The sequence below is a fragment of the Myiozetetes cayanensis genome, unplaced genomic scaffold (assembly GCF_022539395.1).
Source record: "Myiozetetes cayanensis isolate MyiCay16 unplaced genomic scaffold, myiCay2020 scf3, whole genome shotgun sequence".
Lineage (NCBI taxonomy): Eukaryota > Metazoa > Chordata > Aves > Passeriformes > Tyrannidae > Myiozetetes > Myiozetetes cayanensis.
In genome coordinates this window covers 70,930,724-70,953,246 of record NW_026087521.1, presented here as the reverse complement: position 1 = coordinate 70,953,246, position 22,523 = coordinate 70,930,724, and the positions used below count along the sequence as shown (strand labels likewise).

At 44.4% G+C, this 22,523-nt stretch overlaps 1 protein-coding gene across 2 annotated transcripts in view; it reads right to left on the bottom strand.

Moving 5' to 3' along the window:
• The window catches only part of ETV6 (ETS variant transcription factor 6), a 93,631-nt gene that overhangs the window by 15,199 nt on the left and 55,909 nt on the right, over nucleotides 1-22,523 (bottom strand). For both annotated transcript variants that reach the window (XM_050324287.1, XM_050324286.1), the window contains exons 3-5: nucleotides 7,671-7,835; nucleotides 5,101-5,235; nucleotides 1,994-2,536 (exon numbers count right to left, since the gene is read on the bottom strand). In XM_050324287.1, coding sequence (XP_050180244.1) covers nucleotides 1,994-2,536; nucleotides 5,101-5,235; nucleotides 7,671-7,835 — 843 coding nt within the window. The remainder of the gene's footprint in view (nucleotides 1-1,993; nucleotides 2,537-5,100; nucleotides 5,236-7,670; nucleotides 7,836-22,523) is intronic.

The following is a 22,523-nucleotide window of genomic DNA, read 5'->3' as shown; positions in this document are numbered from 1 at the left end:
AACTCTGCTGTCAAATCCTGCTGGGATCATAAATCATGACAGTGATGAAGACAGCACTGGCAGTACAGGTAGGCAATGTTATGTGCTGTCCTGAAAAACAGCTGTGTGTTTGACTCACCCCAGGATGTTGTTTGCCCTCCTGGCTGCCAGGGCACACTGGTGACTCATGCTGAGCCTGATGTTGACCAGCACACCCAGATCCCTCTGCAGGGCTGCTCTCCTGCCATTTCTCTCCCCATTTATATTTGTGCTTGGCAATTACTCCACCCCAGGTCCAGAATCCACCAGCTGGACTTGTTAAATTTCATCCCATCAATCACAGCCCCGTGCTCCAATCTGTACAGACCCCTCTGCAAGGCATCTTGTCCCTCAAAAGAGTCAACAGCATCTCCCAGTTTGGTATCACCAGTAAACTTGTTAAAATTGCATTCATCTTCTGCATTCAGATTAGATGTTGGTTTTAACCCTCTTTACACAGGCATAACTGTTCTTTGCCTCCTTTTCGCCCTCCCTCCCCACCACCCAGCACATGCTATTGCATAGTTAACTGTGCCTGTACAGCTATTTTGTGCAGAAAGACAAATAAACTGATGTGGTGAAACACTTTATAAATAATAAAAGGATTTTGCTGGTACTATGAGTTAAAAAACCCAGAAGATCATCCCACAACTTGACACAGCTGTAGATGTTACATTGACAAGTCAGGAGCAAATGCAGGCACTGGGGCTCTGGTCGTGGTAGCCAAGTTGAAGAGACACTGCTGAGATGCTATGATATAAAGTTTGGTGTCTCTGGATGTTTAAGCTCTAAACATCTAGTGCTACAACTCTAATAGCTCCATCAGCTGAGGTTCTGATCTTCCAATAATACTTTATGGAAAAGAAATCTCCGTCAATGCAACCAGCAGAGTATTTTCTCTGCCATAACATAATTTCTTAACTTGCTGAGAATAGTGTGGGTAATAAAAATCAAAAGGAGGGAAACAAGTGTCAGCCAGACAAAAATGCCCAAAGATTAATTTCTTTAACTCATCTTTCTGTTATGTGAAAGGTCCTTGTTATGCTTGATGTTGACTAGATGGTAAGATATGTATCTTTGGAATTTAAAGTGGTAAGTCTTAAGAAAATAGAAAATCTTCCTCATCAAAGCTGAGGCAGGACCACATCTGTAACAAATTTAAGGCATGTAAGGACAAAAAAGAACAAGGTGTTGTAAAATGTACCTCTGTGGACACGTGTAATGCCCCACAGGAACTGGGTATCACGTTAGGTCACTGCTAACATAAATGCACGGAATGTTTTTGGGTGTGGCGTGTATTTACAAATTTTTCTCCAAAGAGATTGATTACTGGGGCATTCAGCATATTTCTGTTTACAGTTCCCTTATGAGTACAAGAAGCATTTTCTGTAACCTCAGCTTCCTGATTCAGTTTATTGTGATGTCAGTTATTTACGATAACAACACTGAGACAGTGCTTGTGGTTTGCACGGGACAAAGACAACCTTGTTTCTGTAAAAAGGGACAATCCTAGTGTGAGAAGCACAGGAAAGGCTATGCAGTAGGACTCCTAGGTGGTACTTCATTAATCCTGCCAGATCCATAATGGGCTGCACATTGCACTGACAGAGGTTTTTTTCCTTTCCATGGGATTGGACACTAATGTGAATGCAGCTTTTGGAAAACTACTTCTCTGCGGGACAAGGCTTTGCAGATAGGTATCTTGTGGGACAAATGGATTGCTAGTGGGCAGAGAGGCAGTGAGTGTCAGGATGCCAATGATTCAATACCAACTGCACGTTCTGTGGTCACGGGTGAGTCACCCTGCACCTCTGCTTACCCGTCATGAAACTGCTTTATTAATATTTAACTGTCTAAGCCAGAGATGCAGTGAAATTTGCAGAACGCCAGTAAACTCTGCAGGTCACAGAGCAGCAGAAGAGAACGAGAATCATGGTGAGTTATGAACAAAGAGCATCACCTTTGGTGCACTCACCTGCTATCCTTCCAATTGGCATTGTGTGGTTCCCCGGAGGGGACACGGACACCATGATGTGGTTCATGTAGGAGAACTCTTCTCGGTGGGACAGGTTGATTGGCTTGACCTCCCTGTGCAGCCCGTCCTCAGACAGCCTGGGGGGTTTGAAATCGGAGTGCCTGGGGTTCAGTATCAAAGGATGCATGATAGGGCTGGGCATCAGCTGGATGACCCTGGTGTTCTCCTGGCGGGGGCTGGAGGGCTTTTGGAGCACTTCAGAAGGAGGTGGGTAGTGGTTGTTTTCTACTGGGGACACTGAGAGGGGGTAAGGCTCTTGCTGGCTGTTCTCGTGCTGATGCCTCATCCCTGGCACCCTGTCGGCCGGGGAGAGGCGGCGGAGAGTGCTGTCCATGGGGGACTTGAGCGGCCGCTGGTCGGGGTCTGGCGATGGACGGTGGTTGTTGGTGAGGGGTGATCTGGAACGGTGCAACAGTTCAATGGTTGGGGGGTTGTGGTGGACTGTTTCTGTGGGTGGTCTTGAAGGTCTCTGGACAAAGTTATCTGTGGAGAAAAAAAAAAAAAAAAAGTCCCCAAAATACAGATTGTCTGCATCGTGATCAAGGTGTGTAGGATCTAACTCTTCAACTCCTAGCCAGGCTTACTGGGTACTGCTGTCAGCTTGGAAGTGTTGACCTGCAGATGCCCAGAAAAACACCCTGTAAATGCAGAGAGTTACTACTACACATAGTGAAATCTGTGCTGTGAAACAATCTCCTTCCACCACCGTGGATCAACAGTTCCTAGAGAAACATGTCAAGAGAAATCCCATTTCGAGAAGCTGACCGGTACATATGTGAAGAGTAAAATCTGATTTAGCTGCACTAATCCTGTTTCTGTGCAAATGCTTTCAAACTTATCTCCTGCCATTCATGTCTCTATGTGTTGTTCCTATTACTGTCTCACTCTTTGTGAAACACTAGCTAAATTTTATCCCTGCCTTCATTTTAAGAGCATGTATTATCTACATAAGGATATTTTCATCTCCTTTTGTTTAGTCTGTGCTGGCTACTGATGGTTTGTCACATATAAGCACTTACAGGTCTTCACAGCAGGAGGACTTCCAGCATCACATTTGCATAAGCACACTCCCCCAGCTATGATGCTTAACAGCAGGGGGGAGATAAATCACAGCTCTAGGTCAGTGTCTTTATGCACTAACAATCCTCTCACAAAATTAAAACGCTTGCCAGCACAAACTTTCAGGTTTAAGGCCATCAATTCTGACTTGGGAAATTACTGACAAAGAGGAAAACACCCCTGGAGCGCAGTGATTAACAGGTCTTTATCCGAAAAACAAAGATCAGGTTTCAGTGCTGTTTGTTGAAAGCCCTGGATGACAACAGAAGAACACGTGGCTACGTGTCAAAAACTCAAACAAGCAGCTGCTTATTTGTGGCTGCCGGTTTGTTCACTCCATTTTCTCTGATCCTTTAGTTCTCCTGTCAAGGCAGTGATATCTTCTGAAGACCCCAGGGCTCCAACTGCCCCGGAACCCAGGCGGGCACTGGGAAAGGGAAAGGTGTGAACAGGAAAAGCTCAAGTCCTGAGAAAATGTGGTGCAAGGCAGTGACACAGCACCAACCCTTTCACCTACTCAGCAGCCTGAAGTGTTAAAGTCTACAGGAAAACCTGACATTTGAGGCAGAACCTACATTGCTCCAGAGCACTTACTGCACACACTTGTGGTCCCAGGCAAGAAAAATGCATTTGTTGAGCTATTTAAGACATTCAGAATGAAACAGCTGGAGAACATGAAACTTCAGAACTACATATTGTTGTTTAAACACAGAGGAATTATTTTACAACCATACCTACTTCAATGTCTTTTCCTAAAGTCTCCTTTCTTTGCCACAATAGAAAGAAAATCCTTTTTTTTTTACTAAGTTGCAATTTGCTGAGGGAAAATTAACACTTAATTGTGCTAGTTTTTCCCAAGTGACTCTGTGGAACAGGAAGAAGTTATGTCAAAATACATAAATAAATGAATTCAACTATAAATTCTTGGCACGGAGATTTTTTGATTGCTCACTCTTGTGACAGCAGGCTGTAGTTTCTTTTGCTTGTTTTGAAGTTCCTCTAATTTTTGTCATTGTAAAGAGAAGTTTCAAGTAATAGCACAGAGTTTTCTAAGCAAAAGCAGTGGCACCATCAGCAGCCAGAGTGCTGTAAGGAAGAAATCAAAGCTGTTTCTTAATCACTACATTATAAAGGGCTTATGTTTTAAGTGATATACACTTCAAAGGCCAACTCATCACCCCTGTGAAATCCTCTCTAGTGAAAGTTGCTCCATATGTTTAAGGTAGGAGTGCCTGAAAGAGCAGCTCGTGTTTCTGGTTGAAATTTGAGATTTAGAATGGGAACCCTTGTGGGTGAAGGCCAAGCTTCAAGAAAAGATTGAGATTTTACAAACAGTGACTGAATACACCGGACAACTCTCTTGCACAACTCTGCCAACTGAACCTCATCTTAATCTGTAGCACCTTCATCTAAGCTGAAGTAATTTACACAGCTATGTAGAAACACTTTGGAGTGTCCTTATTCCACCTGCTGCTGTCCTGTTCTTGGCTTAATTTTGGGGTTTTGCTGGTGCCATTTGATTCTGGCAAGGTCTGACAGCAGTAGCCCTGAATCCTTCCTTGCAATCCCATGTTGAATCTTCAAATAGATGCACCTCAAATAGAATCAGCACATCTTTTACCCAGTTAGCTTAGACTAGGGAGACATCCTAACTCATTCATGTTCTCTTCTATTTACTCACAAAAGGAGTTACACTTCTTTTTCCTGTATTTTTTTAATTGAAAAAGTGAATTCTGCCTGATGTTTTGAATAAAACTTTCTGCTTTTTAACCTGTGTCTGGCATAGCTTTTTGAACAGGCTTTGGAAAGAGAACAAACTAATAGAAGATAACTGGAGAAGGTCTCGTTCACTCAGTAGAACACTTGATTGTTCTGAAGCTACAGACACAAAGGGAGGAGAGCAGCTTTATTTAAGTAACACTGAAGCAAGAAAATTGCTGAATTCCTCACAGCCTTACCCTACTCCGGTAAGAATGAGACAGAGTTACCTTCATCATGACTCTGGTGTAATGTGACCTCTGACTGAGAATGGATGGAGTTCCCAGGGTGGAAGAAAGGTGTGAAGAGCATCCGAGCTTTCCTTTGCTTCAGGATCTGCTGCAGGAGTTCATACAAAACATCACCTGAAAGAGGAACAGCCAGAAAAAGGAAACCAGAATGTACATAACTGATGAGAAGACTCGTTTAGCCATCTAAAGCACGAACTCGTGCCTCCTGGGTGCTGTTTCCAGCCCCAAAAATGCTTGCAGGGAAATCTCGATTTTTAGTTCTGCTTGCTCTCTTCTGTTTGTCACTGCTCGTGTTACAGACGAGCAGGTTGCAGCAATACCATATTAACTGAAAAGGAACTTGGGTTTCACTTAAGAAAACAGATTTTCTGGGAAAGTTTTCTCAAGCACGTGGAGTTTGTTTTTTTTTAGCAGTTGTTTCTACAAGACTGTAAGCTGTGCACCATTTGTCCCTTGTCTCTATAAACTGCCAATATTCTATTTGTGGGCAAGTGTAGTTTCTCGGTGTGAAAGGAGTTAAAGCCACATTGCTTTCCAGAGTTCAGCTTCCTTTATTTTTAACATCTTGGCTGCTTTTACTGCCTCAGCAGTGACTTTAGGGCATTTGTAATACCTGAAAACTCAATTAGAAACAAAGCCTCAAGAACCCAGCTACGTGACAGTCTGAAAAGTGATTTTACCATAGACTTTCCATAACTGAATACAACAGTGGCATAATCATAACTAGTGCTGTAACACTCCAAGCAATAAGAGAGAAAATTTTTGCCTCTTTTGATTTGGCCTGACAGACTAATGAAAATGTCTTTTTTTTTTACCTAACAAAACAGTTACACTTCTGCAGTGTGTGCAGTGGGTGAGGTTCTCTTGGTTTAACCCTGAGTGGGAACAACACGATTTTCATTTAGCTTCAGTCTTGGAAAACTTAATGCCTCTGTGGCAACCATTATTTCACAGTTCTTAAATTTCACAGACAGTTAATTTCTGGGAAATACTGTGGTAATGTCCTACCTACAGCCATCTAAATTTTTAAGGGCTTACTCAGATATCCTCTAAAAGGTTTATTATCAAGGTTTATTACGGGGAACACACAGAGAGAAGGAAGAAGGAAAATGCAAGGGAGGAGGCCTTTAGTTTGGTTATTTCATCCCAAACTTAGGTAAATAACTGCTTAAGCTTCTGCATAAAGTAAGACTTTCCAAGTCAGAGGCTCTTCTCTGGGAACACTTTATTTCCAGCCTACAAACATTTTTAATCCTGCCCACAAAGGGGAATATACCTTCAGAACTTCCAGGCAGGAAGGGCAGTAAGGGGAGTTGCAGACAACATACCTACAGGTATCCCTTGCAGTCCCTGCCCACATCCCTGCTTTCAACACTCCTTTTGCTTTAAAAGCAGGGCTAGTTTTTTAAGAAAATGATTCCAAGTGATGTACCAGAATTAAGAAAAAAAAAAAAAGAGACATTTCTTGGCATAAGTTCTCACAACAGGTGTTAATGTCTGGCCTCTCCTTCCATACAGAATAAGCATGTGCTTAAAAAACTTCACATACCCTACACATAATCAACAATTTGTGAGGCAGATCCTGCAGGAGGATGGCTGGGGAGAGTCGCCAAGCAGGCTGGAGCAGAATTACTGCCACAGTTTGATTATCAGCTGGATCCAAGCAGCACCAGCTGCACTTCAGCACCCAGCGAGCCCTGCACCGGAAACCTCCTCACAGCAATTCTGTCACCGCTTGGTCCAAGCTCTTTAATCACCCATGGTGACTGAATTACAAGCCTTTGTATTTCACAGGAGTACCTTGTATGGTCACAAAACAAAGCTCATAACTCATATTTAGTCAAACATCCCTGACAAAGGAGGGCAGATGCTCACTGTGACTGTAAAACTGGAGCAGACAGACCGCAGGGGATAGAAATACAGGCAGGCAGCGTGCACGTTTCTAAATCTTCTCAGTGAGTAAGTGAAGACATAATTTGAGCAATAGGCAGACTGATTCACACACCTGTCTGTGCTGTGCCTTGGGCTGGATTCCAGCACATGAGAGAATGTGGCAAAGCAAAACCCACAGGGGCTGTTAAATAGAGGCAAAGTCCCCAAGGGAGGAGTTTTGCAGTCGCTTTTAGCAGCACCTCAGCCAAGTCAACTGTGAGGCAAAATGCTAATACGGGCTGCTTAAAGATCAACTTGATTAACTTGGGTCTGTGAACGGATAAACCTTTACAGGGAAGAGCTGGAAGTCACAAAACGCTGCCAGAGAAGTTTGCTTTCTGAGAGCTCTGCAGGGAGTTTCACCTAACAGACAGGTTGGGGGTTTGGATTGGGATTTGAACTCAAATATGGCGACAACTCAGCTGCATGAGGATTTCATTTCCTCTCTGTCCTTTCTGTCCTTGCCTCATACGAGTGTCCCTGTCCTTTGACAGTCTACTCCCATAAAGGTGACCGTTTCCTCCTATGACCCCCTTCAGCTTCTGCTGCAGCTTCCTCTCTGTTTTCAGTCACAGCTCCCGTGAAGGATTCTCACCTGAATGATAAAGGATTCTCACCTGAATGAGGAGACCTGTATCGGAAGTCCTCTTTGGTCAGGAGCAGCAGGGCCTTGCCGTTCATCTCGAAGGTGCTGCTGTCGATGGGCCTCAGGGAGAACTCCTTCTCTGCCCACCGGAGCCACTGTGCCACATCGTCCCTGCTCCAGTAAATGGGCTGCAAACCTGCGGCAGGAGAGACAGCGGCTGTTACCAAACTGGGGCAGGGCACGGGGATGTGGGTGGGGATCAGTGAATCCCCCAAGTCTCGGAGGGAAGTGTAGGAGAGGAATGTCATACTGATGCAGAATTACTCTAAAATGTGAGATACTTCCTTAGCTTAGGCACCCTGGTTTATCTGTGACATACTGTGAAACAAGAACTGCCCCAGCATCCTGAAAAAAAAGCTCCTAAGATATTATTCCATTTCAGATTTCCACTGTGCAGTGGGGTTTTCCTCCAACTGCCCCTTCTAGTGTGCAGAGCAGGCAGCAGGCAAAGTCCTTGGCCCCATCCATCCTTGGCATGTACCCTTTCATGGAAGAGAGGCCTGCTCTCTCTCTACACCCCTTGTAAATTCGTGGATAAAAAATAACGAGAAGTTGTCAGATGCAGAAGAGCTGTGGCTTCCCTACAGGTGGCTGGGGTCTGTAAGGAAGGGCTGCTACCACAGCCTCTGTGACAGTGTGTCTGTGAGCCATCACCAGTGTGTGTGTGGTTGAGAGAGGTGTGTTCAGACAGGCCCACTGCTCCTCCAGATGCCATCACTGCCGGCAGATGCCATTCCCACACTACACAGACTGCGGCACCTTTAGCGCTGTGTCTCCTGTATAAATATAAAATATTACCGATGTAACTTCGTCCACAGAAGGGGATGTGTTATTTTATGGTAAAACAGCAGGGATATCCATTGGTTTGGGCACAGATTTTCCAGGGTGCCAAGGAGAGTCTGGCACTCCCTTTCTCCCAGCCAGCTCATACAGCAGATAGAGCCTGAGCTACTGTGTTTACTCACAGGGGCCCAACCACGTTACAGTCAAACTCACAGACATTTTGCCTGCTACCTTTATTGGGCCCAGGCAGAGAGGCTTTGGAGGTGAGGACAATTCAGTATCTGTTCTACAGACAAATTTAAACAGCTTCCTTCCCCTGAGAGAAGGAAACTACCCAAGTAGAGAGATTATCTCCAATCCACTGGGTGATAAAAGCGTTTTTGGTTTTTTTTTTCTCCTGGCGAGATGACTCATTGTTTGACTTGCTACAAAGCTTACCCACTGTGCATAGGAACATAAAATTTGCTGTATCTGCTCAGATCTCGGGTACACAGGCTCTGGCAGGAGCCAGTACCTTATGCTTCAGAGGAAGATGAACCTCCCTTCCTTGTATTGCACCTGGCTGATTGTTTGCTGCACATGGGAAGAGATTTCCTTCCTGGCACACCATTCCCTGAGATCTGATTACCCTCTTCCTAGCAGGCACTAAGAGAAACCTGGGAGAGCTGTGCCATTCCTGTTTTGATTTGGTTTTTACTTCTTTAACAGAGAGGCAACTCTTTTTTTCTGTTTTAGCAGGAGGCAACATGCAGTGAATTGCGTTCTGCTGCTACGCCAGATTCCCAAACAATGGCTTTGGAAAGTCCCAGAATCAACAGCTGCATACAGAACTGAACCTCTGTCAGAAAAGGAATTGAGATCATGCCTGAGAAAGGACCAGAGTTGACCTAAGGAAGGGACCTCTGCATGGCAGTAGCAAGAATTTCCTCTGGCTTTCAACTGCACTGTATTATGTGCCACACAGAAACAAGTAGTAGCAGTTATTTATTTTTAAAGTATTTAAATTCTATTCCCCCTATGAACTAGGATCTGCTTATTTGGGTCAGAGTTTTCTGTGGGACCTTTCTTTTTGAAGAGCCTGGACCGAGATGAAGTGTAGATTTGCTCAGAGACATGGAAACCATCATCTGAAACCCCAGAATGAGGTTCACCTTTTGCTGAATACACTGCAGAAAATACACCCCAGACCTCAGGCTGCTGCTAGGCAGCATGCACACTGACTGGAGCTAAAAGAGAACGAGGTAAGACATGATGCAGCCAGACTACAACATAAAAAAGGGGGTTAAAAAACCATCTGAGGAGTGCTTGAAATGCTCTTGTGTGGCTTCTTTTCCCTCCCTCTTTGCCACGCCGTGCAAGTAAAAAAACTGCCCAAAGGAGAACTGTGGTGTAGAAATCTCACCAGACTTGTGATGTGCACTTCACAAGATGAGGCACGAAACAAAAGAAAACATGACTGGGAAAATGAGGCTGACAAGGACAGAGCTGTATGATAACTTCACATGAGGTGTGTGCTCCCTCATATATAACGAGGTAATAAATAAACCACTCCCTGTCCAAACACAGATCAACCTGACCTAGGACTACTTGGCTTGAAATTACTAACAATCAGCAAGCAGCCAGTCTAATTCAGTGTGGCTATCACTAAAATGAGTGGGTGGATGAGCCGTATCTCTCTCTCTCCATCCGTGGTGTGACACCATAATTAAATACTTACATTGTGTGGCAGGCATAAGGTGCTATAAAATGAGTTAACTGCTTTTTCCTGGATGGATTGCTTTCTCTCCTGTTTCCCTCCCTTCCTGCACTGCTGCTTTCCTGGGAAGTTAGTTTCTCTCAAAAAACACAATCCCCCAACTGCATGCCCGTTTGTTTGGTGAGGCTGAACCAGTTCAGTCACAGGAGGCTTTTCCAGGGGTGCAACACCAGTGTTGCTAAAAGTGCTTCAGAAACTGCCATCCAAAAAATAATTCTTTCATGTGCAGTAACAGCATTTACTAAACTTGTATGCCACCTTCTTGGACCTCTCTTAGAAACAACTACTTGGTTTTGTGAAAACAAGGTCATGAGAGGGTTGGCTTTGCAGCTGAAGGGATTTTCCAGCACAGTGTACGTTGCTATCAGTAGGTCCTGAAAATGCTTTCCTGTGCTGTCCACAAAAGAAAACTTAATCCTGCTCACACTATTTTTCTTCTTTGGATGCTGCTTCTTATTTTTCCCTCTCCATCTTCTCTTTTAGTCTCATGCACACAGCGGAGAAAAACGGGCTCAATTTTTATCTCTCTAGCTTTATTGTCTGCAAAAGCCAACAGCAGTGTCTTTAACTAACAAAGATATTCACCAAGCAGAATGAAGTGGGGGAAAAGAGAGCTGTGTTGCAAAATTAAGGGCAGAGTTTTGCCTGATGAACTGACTGCTGAAATCAGTGTGAAGGTTCTGCTGCTTTCAGCAGGTGCAGATCAGACACAGGGGAAGCTGCCTTTCTCCCAGCCTGCCGTCTGGGTGGCCACTGTTGCCAAGGACTTCACAGCGTGAATTCTGACCTGAGAGCCAGAGCTGTCTCTGCTCCCACCTCTGGCATTGCTCCGCTGGTTGAAATCCAGCAAGCATTCCCAGCTGTGGCCTCCTTATCTGGATAGTGTAAAAAATAAACACCAAAACACCTTCTTGAACTGAACAGCTGAAAGCAGGTTAGACAGAGGTGTGTAAACCATCTACAACTGGCTCGGTGAGATTCAGGGCATCTTCTGTCTTCTGCCAGTTTCCAAGCACCACCTCCAGCAGAGCAAAATGCAATAACTCATTGACATGTTTATGAGCTGACAGTTTCATATGCATTAAACAGGGAGCAAAATTCGTGCTCACCTTTCTGCACTGGTGTCTCAAGAGATTATCTACTTCTGTGGCGTATTCCTCACCTGAAATCCTGCTTCTAACACCTGTTACACAAGCTACCTTGTAAATGGTGGCAAGCAGCAAACCCAAGCACAATGGAGAGGGGCTGATGAGGTAATTTACACTCTGGAGTAGCCAGTAAACGTGTTTAGCCCTTAACACCCAGAGACAGAGGCATGAACAAGGTGAGCACTCTGCTCACCTGGTAGAACCTTCTGCACGCTGAACTACACAGCCAGCAGTATTTGCATCTGACCACAGACTTTTGGTGGGGTTGCAGCTTTGGTTTTTGAGGAGACGTAGCCAACCCTGAACCTCGCAAAGCGCTCGCACTCAGCATCTCCTTCTTTGGTTGGGAGGACAGAGCGTGTATTTCACACTGTGAGTTGCTACGTACAGTGCACGTAACAGATACATCTAAAACGTGAACTGTAACGCAACACAGGCTGCTTTCACCTTGACTCACTTTGGAACAATCTGAAGACACAAATCCAGTGCAAAATGCGACGTACAGTACCACTGAGAGCTGCTGATCTGTTTTAGTTTCGATATGAGGACACAGCTGTGAGGACATCAGCATGCATGATGGAAGCATGCTGATTCATGGCAAATTTTGTCTAACTTCTTTGTTCCTCCTCAGCTAGGCTCTCCACCCTGAGGATGATGATATGAGAAGGGAGTAAAGACAGACCTCTCATTTATCCCTGCTTTCTGCAGGGCAGACAGAATTGTTTGCACTCCCACGCCAAAAACCCCTTAGCATGGTTGGGCAAACAGCAAAAGGGACGGTGTATGCAAATCAGCAGCTGGTTTCTGAATGCCCAGGCACAGATGCATCATCACTGGCAGCGTGAAGGAGGCCAGCTCTGCCCACAGCACAGCACTTTGAGCCACTGGTGGGAAAATGATGATGGAGAAGTTCAGACCTGAAAGTCTGCTACCAACTGACTCTGGAGGAACTGATGCTCTCTTTTCTGTTACTGATTAGCAAAATTTTTCCATGGCCCCATAAAGCACAATATGGGGCTCTGAGTACGATGGTGTATGTCAAGCAGGAGAGGGGCAAGAGGTTGTGTTTTTCCCTTCATTTCTGTGTGAAGGCAACACAGTCTGAAAAAAAAACACCCCATAGGATTAGATTTAAATCCTTCTCCCAGAGCACCTTCCCTCCTCTCTCCCATCTTTGTTTGAAAAACTGGACTACCAAAATGCAAAGAGGTGCCATGGGGCTTTGCCAGTTAACATCTGAAATGCTTTTAAAAGTGCAAAATGCTGCCCAGCCTCTTCAAATGACTGTGGTTCAATATTCCTGTGGTGCTGGGTCTGCCTGACCCACTTGCTCTTTCCAGCAGGTGCCACAGGGCCCAGGCACTGCAGAAGCAGTAGCTATTTATTCACTGCTGCTGGGCTGCAGGTATTGCCTTGTCCTGTACAGAGAGCTGGCTCTGCAGTTTCAAGGTCCAGAGATAAGCAAAGGCAGAGAAAATGAAGAAAAGGTTAATCCTGGCTAATCCTCAGAGAGAATTATTTGGGAAGTGAGTACGAACTGGTGAAAGGGAAATGCACGGCAGCACCGGAAAATGCACCTTTACAGGTCTTGCTGAGGAACAAATTACTGGGTAGGGAACAGAGGAGCTGTGTGATGGACAGGAAGAGAGACCATAAGTAAGGCTTGCATGTCCTTTAAAAAGGTCTGAAACTGCCTGTAACCACAATGGAAAGGCTTTGGAAGCCTCCTGCACTGCTAGGAACGGAGGGTGCAACAGCCTTTTCAGTTGTAATCTGAAATCAAAGACATAAGCTTATTTCTTCTGGTATCCTGTGGAACAGGGTGTTAGAGGTGAAACAAAAATGCTCTGTGCTTGCTCCTAGGGCCTTCGTGTGTGCAGACAACTGCAGAAACAAAGTGAACTCTGTGCTGGGTTTCTGCCATGCTGACTTTGCTGGTGTGGTGCCCTGTGACCCATCCCTTCCCCTTTCACTGTGCACAGACCCTGGAAAGCTGACCCCTTAAGGCTTCAGGCTCATAAAATAAATAAAACTGCTTTCCTAATGCAGCCATTGGAAAGTCTGTAAGAAACACATTGATTGGAAAAAGCTCGATTAGAACGATCAAGCTCTAAGCTCTCGTACAGGGAAATAAATCTTTTCAACTGCCCACACCCCTGTGCCAAGCTCAGCTTCCTGGAAGCAACCACGGCCCTTTCTGGAACTGAAGTGAAAATCCCGTGTTCCATCACCTGCTGACATTACACATGGTTTGCATTTGCTGATCAAATGCACGAGTGTGACTCTAAACGAGCTTGCTGGGCTGGGACAGCTCACCGATTAATGACGGCGGATGAAGTCACCTGCACAAAACCCTCAAAAATCTCAAGTCTTGTGTAAATAGGAAAGGAGGGAGGAAAGGCCACACACTACATAATTTAAAATGAAGAACATATTCCTTCTCACTCTATAGCCAAACCCTTTTCATTGCAGAGACACTTTAGTAACCTCTCTCAGACAAAATTACTCAGCTGTGTTTAAGATCCCCCCACCCCAGCAAGCAGAAGAGTCCCTGAACACTGCTGATCAATTCCTGAAGTCCCTGGAGTTGTGCCTGATGTCAGAATAAAGCCTCTAGTGCAACCCCAGTGATTTCATGGGGCGATTTGGGCTGAATTTCTTCTACCTGAGATCCATATTTGAGCTACAGCAGCCACCTGTTCCCCTCCTGTTTCCCCTGGATCTTCCAGAGCTTGCCTATGGAATTAGGATGGAGCCTTCCATCCTCTCTGAGCTGCCCCACTTTGGGATCAGTCAGAAACAGAGGATGTTATAATGCTGGAGCAGTCCACCTGCTGCTGACAGGCAGTCTGTGGCCTGAGAAAAGAATACACCCAGGACAGGACAAACCAGTCTGGATAATGGTGCTGGTAGGTTTGTTGAAGTGGCCAGGGTTTGAGCAACTCATTATTGTTTCAAATCAATCTGTCTTAATCCAGGTCAGAAAATCAGGTCTAAATAAACACTCTTTACGGTTTTTCTGTATTGGTTATGGCCACTGCTGATACTTCCTATTAGTAATACTTGCACATTTACATTACATGGTACCTTTCAATTGCAAACAGATCAGGTTGCTATACACCTGTTTGACAGATGTGAAGAACAAAGTCATTGAACACCTGCCCATACACTAAATCTCTTATAAGAGGGATGGAATTCAGGAACTCGATTCTGCTCCTCTTCACAACTCACCAAATGCAGAGCATCTTTACGTTCTTAACACCTCCTTTTCCTTCCTGCTCTCTGTATCAATTATTTGATGCATCCTGGCAACACTGATGTTCAGGTAAACAACCCAACCCCGTATCAGAATGCACTGTCAATGTGTGCTGGTTTTTTTTCTTTTAACCCAATATTGCCTTGCTCCCTGGCTGGAGTGTTAAAGATTTGTAAGTAATTAGAAATAAACTGATCTCGGTAGCCCTGACCTACAAATGGTTTTACTGAAGTCTTTAGCCTGCTGCCTAATTGTTGTACAGTGGAGGAGGGTGCCCAGATTATTACAGTACATGGCACTAACACTGGTGACAGAACTGAAAGCTCAGGTTTTAGGCACCTGATCAACACCCCTGAAAGACGTGAAAAACTGAAGAAATAGTTGCTAGCTGCAGTGAATACACCTGCCTAAAATTAAGATGGTTACTTTTATTTTATCACTTTATCACTTTAACCTGCCATCAGCTACGTCACCTCAGTCTTCCAGTGGCTGCAAACTTAGAGAGATGCTACCATTTTGGAAGAGAGAGATTAGTAAATCCTTTTTGTGCAGTTGAATCAAGTGGAAAGCTTCGAAATCTCAGTTTCACATATCAACAAAACACCACCAACAACTGCAAGACACTGCAATCCTCTGTATTAAGAAGCTGCCTTTTTCTTACAAGGAAATTTTGCTCTCAGAGGCTCACATCCTGAAGAAGCTGGGTCCCTTTCCAGCAAGGAATTTTGGCTGGGACTTCGTTTCCTAACTCACTGTGACTGTGAGAGCTGGGGAGGGGGGGGGATGTATACAAGGAGCATGTTTTCCAGGCTGTTTCCAGGGAATGTGAGGCCAGCTCCGCTCCAGAACAGTCTATGCCATAACAGCAAGATGCTGCCTGTTGGCTTCCTCTGCACTGGGGCTCCAGCACTCGTGAGCTGCAGCTGCACTTGCAGATTTTGGCAGCACAGCCACAGTCACGGCTCACTTTGCCCGTAACCACTGAGCAAATCACTGCAGACAACAATTTACCAACTGCAGATGGTTAAGGTATGGCATACTCCTACTGGAGCTGGTTTTGCTTCTGGACCTCTTGTTCATGCACTCATTCTCCTTCAGAGTCCTAATGCAGGAGGGCTACGACAGCCTGTTTCTATCCACAAGTATACAAGTTCTCCTGTGCTTTATGTGAAGACTTGCCTCCAGGTGACATTAAATATTAAATTACTGATGGAAATGGTGCAAATTGCAACTCTGCAGACTGCATAGGGTGCTTAGTTCTGATCCACATCTTTAGAGGTAAAAGCCCACTCTTAGAATGCTGCAGACATCTCTTGTTCCCAAGATGCTGCGAACCAGAGTCCTGACATGATTAAAAACTCCAGATTTAGCTCCATTTCTTGATGGTTCCTTAATGAACCAAATCCCTGCAGCTCTTACAAACTGTCAGTAATTTCTCCAAGCACACACACTGCTGTTCTAGAGGAAGGTCAAGTGCTTAAAACAACAGCTTTAGATGCTGGGGGTCTTCTTCCACATCTGAGGGACAAGGACACCGAGGTGGACTCCAAACTGCACTACACCACATCAGCCATGCAGGAGCAGTAACTGCATCACATTTGCAGGGAACCCTTCAGCTTTCCAGTGCAACTCGTGCACAGAAAGGCCTCTTGTGCTGAGGTACTTGTGCTTGAAATACATTGATAATGAGAACAAATTAAGAGTGTGCTCTCTGATTATCAGATGATAAATTATCATGATTATCTTTGCTGCAGCCTTGAGATTTGCTTCCTCTCCAGCATTTAACTCCTGCTTGCTCTGAAGCAAGTCAGCATACCCACTAACCTCTCATACTGGGTGCCCCCCCCCCCCAAAAAAAAAATGGCTTATTATTTCTATGCAAGTCACATGAAGTTGGGGCACTACTGCTTCTATTTGGAACCACTTGAAAATACTGTTCAAGTAATAATAAATTACAGTTATTAACTGGTACAGCATGCAAAATGGTGTCTGATCCTTGTCAGGTTGTAGCTAGGATGCTGTGCTGTGTGTCTCAAAGACATGTGGCACTTCTGGCAGGGAGGTGGCAAACTGCAAAAAGAGTAACAGGTGGATATGGTGACAGAGAAGGGAGAAAATGCTTCAGCTAGTATTGTTACAGAACATGTCATGCCACTGGAAAATAATGCATGCTGCTATATGACTTGAGTTTAATCCTGGTGATGTCACTGAGAAAAGCTTGCTTCCAGGGCTGGAAAAATTACTGCCATGTCAATAGAGGCAAATAATTTACCTACCCAGTTCCAGTAAAGGGTCGAGCTTTGAATGAAAAGGAAAACAAATGGATGAGATAAATCACAAGGAGGTTCTTTCTCATCCTGCCTTTTGGGATTTCTTGCCATGCTAAAGGTAAAAACTCAGACAATCACAACGATGCTGACATCAGGAAAGCAACAGAAGTGTCTCCATGAAGTAATTTCTCTTCCATTCTTCCAATGCTTTCAAGACTTGCTTGATTTACAGAGTCCAAACCAGTTTTCCTTCATTCTTTCATATCGTAACTTCCAAATCATCCCAAGTTTTTGCTCTCCTGGGAAGACTGACTCACAACCAACTTGCAAATGCTGGAATGTTATTTTTAAAATCCACCATTTGGACCTACTGTTCCTGTGCCTGGACTTGTCCAAAGCTGAGCACCTCTGATGCAACATATCCTACTAGGAAACACTTGCCTGGACATCCTCTCTTTGGTGTCACAAACAAATACCCACGAAAGCTGGTTTTGCCAACCGTAGCAGCAATAGCAATTTTTGGAAATGACAGCAGGGAGCAGAGCGAGCAGAAAGACAGACTGGAGGAGTAAAGACTGTAGGAAGCAAACGTGAACATGAGGGAAGGAACCACGTTTTGTGTAGAAAAGATACCTTCTAACCTAACTTTCCAGGTTGCTTTAGCCTGTTTTTATAATTCTTACCTTACAGAAATTACTGAGCTAACAGATGCACATCAGTTGACATTCCCAGGTCTTTCCTTTCTTCTTAACAAGCTGCAAGTGCTAAACTACTTTTCTAAAACGCTTTGCTTGTTGATGTGATTTTGATTTGTTCTTTTCCCCCACGTGACCGGGGTCAACTGGTTCAGCACTGACAGCACGGTGCAGAAATGCAGACACGGGCACATTGTTAATTTGAGGAGTGGGAGAAGCCTTTCTTCAGCAATTTCACACAAAATGACATTAGGGAATGCAAAGTGCCAAGGATTTTTCCCGTGAAGCCCTTGGAAAAAATCTGCAGACTCTAGATCTAGTCTCACACCACTCTGGCAGATGATAAACACAGAGCATATGTGATCAGATGCTGTGTGTTCATGAAAACAGAGTCCTCCGTGTGGGACACCACGCAGAGTTTCTGAGGACATGAATGCAATTTCAGGAAATATTTAAACCCTTGTTATTCAGATGTCTGGATAACCAAACAATGGAAAATCAGAAAAAGGCTTATTGGTGAGCTGGCTTATTCCTTAATAAATTACAGCATTTCTTTCTTATATCTTACATCACTTCACCACCTCCCATTCACTGCTAAACAGCATCCCTGCAGCAGTTGTAACAGCTGCTAACCTGGAGAAATCACACTGGGAAACAAGTTGTTCTCAGTAAGAAAAGCCTTAAAATTCCACACAGGAACCAGTTCTTAAGGAAAGAAGTTTTGCAAACCTAACAATGAAAATGGGACCTGGAAGAACGGATTGAGACACATCACTAAGCCCAGGGTCCAAAGCAGGGCATGCCAACCCTTTTCTCTGTGTGTCTGCACATCCTTCTGCCTCTTCAGTTTTGTATCCAGAGAGGGGATTTTCACACCAGAGGCCAAATCAGCAGAGAACTCAGCCCGAAGCTGCACTCAAAGCACCTGCATTTAGCAGGACACAGTTCCTCAGTTCCTTTTCTGATGTTTGGTTTTTCCCAAAAACACACCCGTGAACGCAGAGCCCAGACTGTGCTGCTCAGAGAGGCAGATGCAGCGCTAAAAGCTGCTAAGGATATCAGAAGGTTCATACTGCTGATTTCCAACCTAATGGCTTCCTTTTGTGCTAAATACCAAAACACATCACAAATCCTGACACACTTTGGTGTCTGGGAAAGATCTGTGTCAGGTTAGGTGCTGCTTTCCTGTGTTTCCCTGTGGCTCAACCAACTGTGAGAGGGCATTTGACATAAGAGGGAAGAGCAAGAGAGCAGCACACCTTGACCAGGCAGGTCTTCTTTTTCTTTCTCTCTCCACTCCATCAGTTCTCAGGCATTTCTCCACGTGTCAGAGAAGCACTGGGAAAACCTTATCTGCAGTTAATCACAATATTCATTCTATTATACACTTACTAATTTATTTTTATTTCTTGTGCATTCTGGTAACTCTGTTCTTACTATTCCCACTTATACAATGTGAAATAAAATTGTGCTGTCAGTGCAAAAAGAATTCTGCTTTCTCTGTACAGTTCCTTTCACATTCAGTCAAAGTGGCTGTGTGTGGAGTTTTTTCTGCTTTTAAAAGAAAGCTTCCTAATTACTTTTGCTTAAAGTCATCGAAATTTGTTCAAATTAAAAGCAGTTCTAAACAGAAGCATAAGCGATACTCATACCTGCATTGTCAAAACTGAGATAAATGGAAAGAAAATTGCAACACTCAGAGCTGCATGGGTTAACCCACACTCCTGTGAGCAGTTCCAGTGATTCTGGTTGGATGTCTCACTTGGATAACTGCCATGCAGGGAAAGAAAGGGCTGAAAAACTTGTTGATCTCTTAATTTTTTATTTTAAACACATTCTTAACTTGTGTGTGTGTGTGTCCTCAATTCCAGATTTTTTACTCTGAAAAGGATTTTTGTCCAGAGAGTTTCCTTGGATTGTAACCTCTGTGCTGATCTATTAAGAGGATGTGTTTGATTGTTGTTTTTTTCTCCCAAACCCCCAGCTAAACAAAACAGAAGTGATGCGGTAAGACCGTGGATTTTGCTACAGGAGGCAGCATTTTGGTCTCCAAAGGCATTAATTGAGGGAAAAAGACAAAACAAGAGTTCACAGCACTCAGGAGAACGGTGAGACCCTAACAAAGTTTGTTTGAAGATGCAAAATCAGATCCACTGAAAAAACAAGGCTGAAGAAATTTGGAATATTTAAATGTTGGCACTGAATCAAGATACAACCTCCCTTTGGTGCTGTGGTTTCTTAACACCTTTTGTAGGATCGACTTTGAGTTCTGAGTTAAGACAGATTTTGGGGCAAGCAAAACTTTCAATAATTGTTAGGAGAATAGGTTTGATAACCAGTTATAAAAGCTCTTTTTTCCCAACTGAGAATATTTCGGAATAACAGTACAAATGCTACACTGCTGACCTCTTCTTAGAAGGATTTGTTTTAAAGACACTACTTTTACAGTATGAAAAAGAAAGTTTCCTGACAGATAAGGTCTATTAATGGCCTTCACTTCTGAGCTTTACAATTTATATTTATATACAATATTTACAAATTAAGAGTGTGAATTCTCAGTTCGTTAATCTGCCAGTCGGGTCATTTTTTGCAGCCTTCAGCTGTTTCTCTTCACTAAAAATATTTAATAATAATTTAATAATTATTTTTTAATATTTCATAATAATCTGTAGCGAACTTGAGTTTTCCCAATACTTTATCACGTTTACACGATACATCACAAATTTCCTAGCGCACTATTAGCATTATAAATTATTAACATGAAATTACATTTTTTGGGAATGAAAAATACGAGTGATTTACCCTCAGCTAACCGTGGCACACTGACTCAACAACTTTCTCCTGCAATTCTCCTGACTGAGGTTCACCCCCTGTCCTCTTTACCAGCATTTAGTGAAGTCATCCACGAAGCCCCCGGAGCCCACACTTTGCTGCACGTGTTTGATGCACACGCCAAGGTCACGTCACTGAAGGACCAATGTGCACACCAGCAATGTTAATTATGATATTTCCTCATCTTTAAAACCTTAGAATAAATATACTGAGGGTAACTTTGTTTTGTTTTTTTAAGTATCAGTAATGGTGAAAGAAAACCCCTCTCAGAAATTCCATCATGGCATCCTAATGAAACCTGCGTGGGTCAGCAGGAGGAGGGGGAGCACTTCTGGATCCAACCCACAGACCTTTGCCAATTTTTTGCTAAAGGGACAAGTGGGAGCAGCAGGAATAAACCACCAACTTTCATAGGAACCAACAGTGTCAGGAGGGCACGAGACACCCTGCCACCACCCTGACTCATTTTTCCAGCAAGCTGTGCAGCAGCAGCTGTTGAGCTATGTACCTGACAGAGGAGCAAAGGCCAGATTAAGAAATCTGTCCTTCCAGCTCGACTTCACATCCCTCTCTCTTGAATTCTACTTGTGCCACCGTGCAATGCCAATCTCCTGACCAGCCTTCCTTGCTCCAGGCTCTTCCTCCTACCCCACCCCAAGTCTGACTTCTCGCTGTTGCCCGTGAACAGGCAGATTTCTGTCCCATCCACACCGCCCAGCAGTGCAGCACTGAGAACACAGGAGAGACTCTCTCTCTTCCTTCAAGTCTGTTCCAGATCTCAGGGCACTGGTCACTGAGAGTTCAACACCAGTGTATTGTCCTGGCAGAGAAATGACCAGCCACAGCAGTTAAAAACCAGACAAACCATCGAACACCAGTTCTTGTACTGGGATGCGTCTGGAAACCTGATAAGCAAGTGGTTCAACCACCCAGCAAACAAGCCTGTAATTTTTCCCAGAAACACAACACAGGGACTGCTGATCATAACCCTGACGCTGTTTCTTTGCTTCTTTTCTCTGCAGACCTGAGACCCAGCGGTGCCTCCTCATTCCTGTCTGCCCCGTAGCTGAGAAGCAGCACCTGCAGTTTGGGGTCCCCCGTTAGGCAAGAACTGACAGCCAGATGGCCAATCTCACCAACCCAAAGAGTGGCTGGCTGGACCAGCTGGCCAGCCTGCACACATTTCTGAGTCAAACAGCAACAGTTGAACAGTTTGAACAGGCTGAGTGAAGGTTATATTGAAATTATGCCATACTGAAAACTAAAAGCTTAAGACATCTGCTTTTCCCAGACTGGGGGGAGCGGACATAGAGAGGATCCTTCAGGACTTCACAGTTCAATTTAACTTGATCTTAACCTGGATTTTTAAAATAAGACAAACAGGAAAGAAATGAAGCAAATGAAATGCCTTCACCAGCTTCAAGAGTCTGAGCTCTGAGGAGAAACAGGAACATTAAGGTCAAAATGTCTGGAAGAGTGTTCTCTTTTCCATCTTTTGGCAAAAAATTGCCACAGGTTCCTGGGATAAATCAATTAATGCAAGCAACAAACCCCACTGTGGAGGCAGTATTTAGACAATAGATCACAAGTGGAGATGAATGCTACCAACAAGGGGACTTAAGGAATGTCACCAATAACGAGTAACTTTTGTGTGAGGAATTGTAAAAACTGCCGTAGGTACAGATGAATTCAGCAGACAGCATGGAACGCTGACATATCTTAGGGGCAGGGGGAAAAATCCGAAGATTTGAATGGGACACAGTAGAAAGCAGAAGAGCAGAGGGTAGTTTAGTGAGAGGGAAGGTCAAAGTATGGTTTGTGGGGCAGGCACACCTCTGGGCTGACAGAGGAGATGTCAGTAGGGTCACAGAGAAGCGCTAGCATCACAACATTATCTACGAGGGGAGCAGTTCCCCTGTCCTATCAACCCCAGGCCGCTCAGGACAGTGGTTGCCTCTTCCTGCTGCCCTATCTCCCCTGGCAGGAAGAGCCAGGTGACAATGCTTTCCTCCTTTCCTCAACTGCTGCAGTTTGCAGGCTCCAGTGTCTTCGTTATCTGCCCCTTGCAGCCTCTCCTCTGGCAG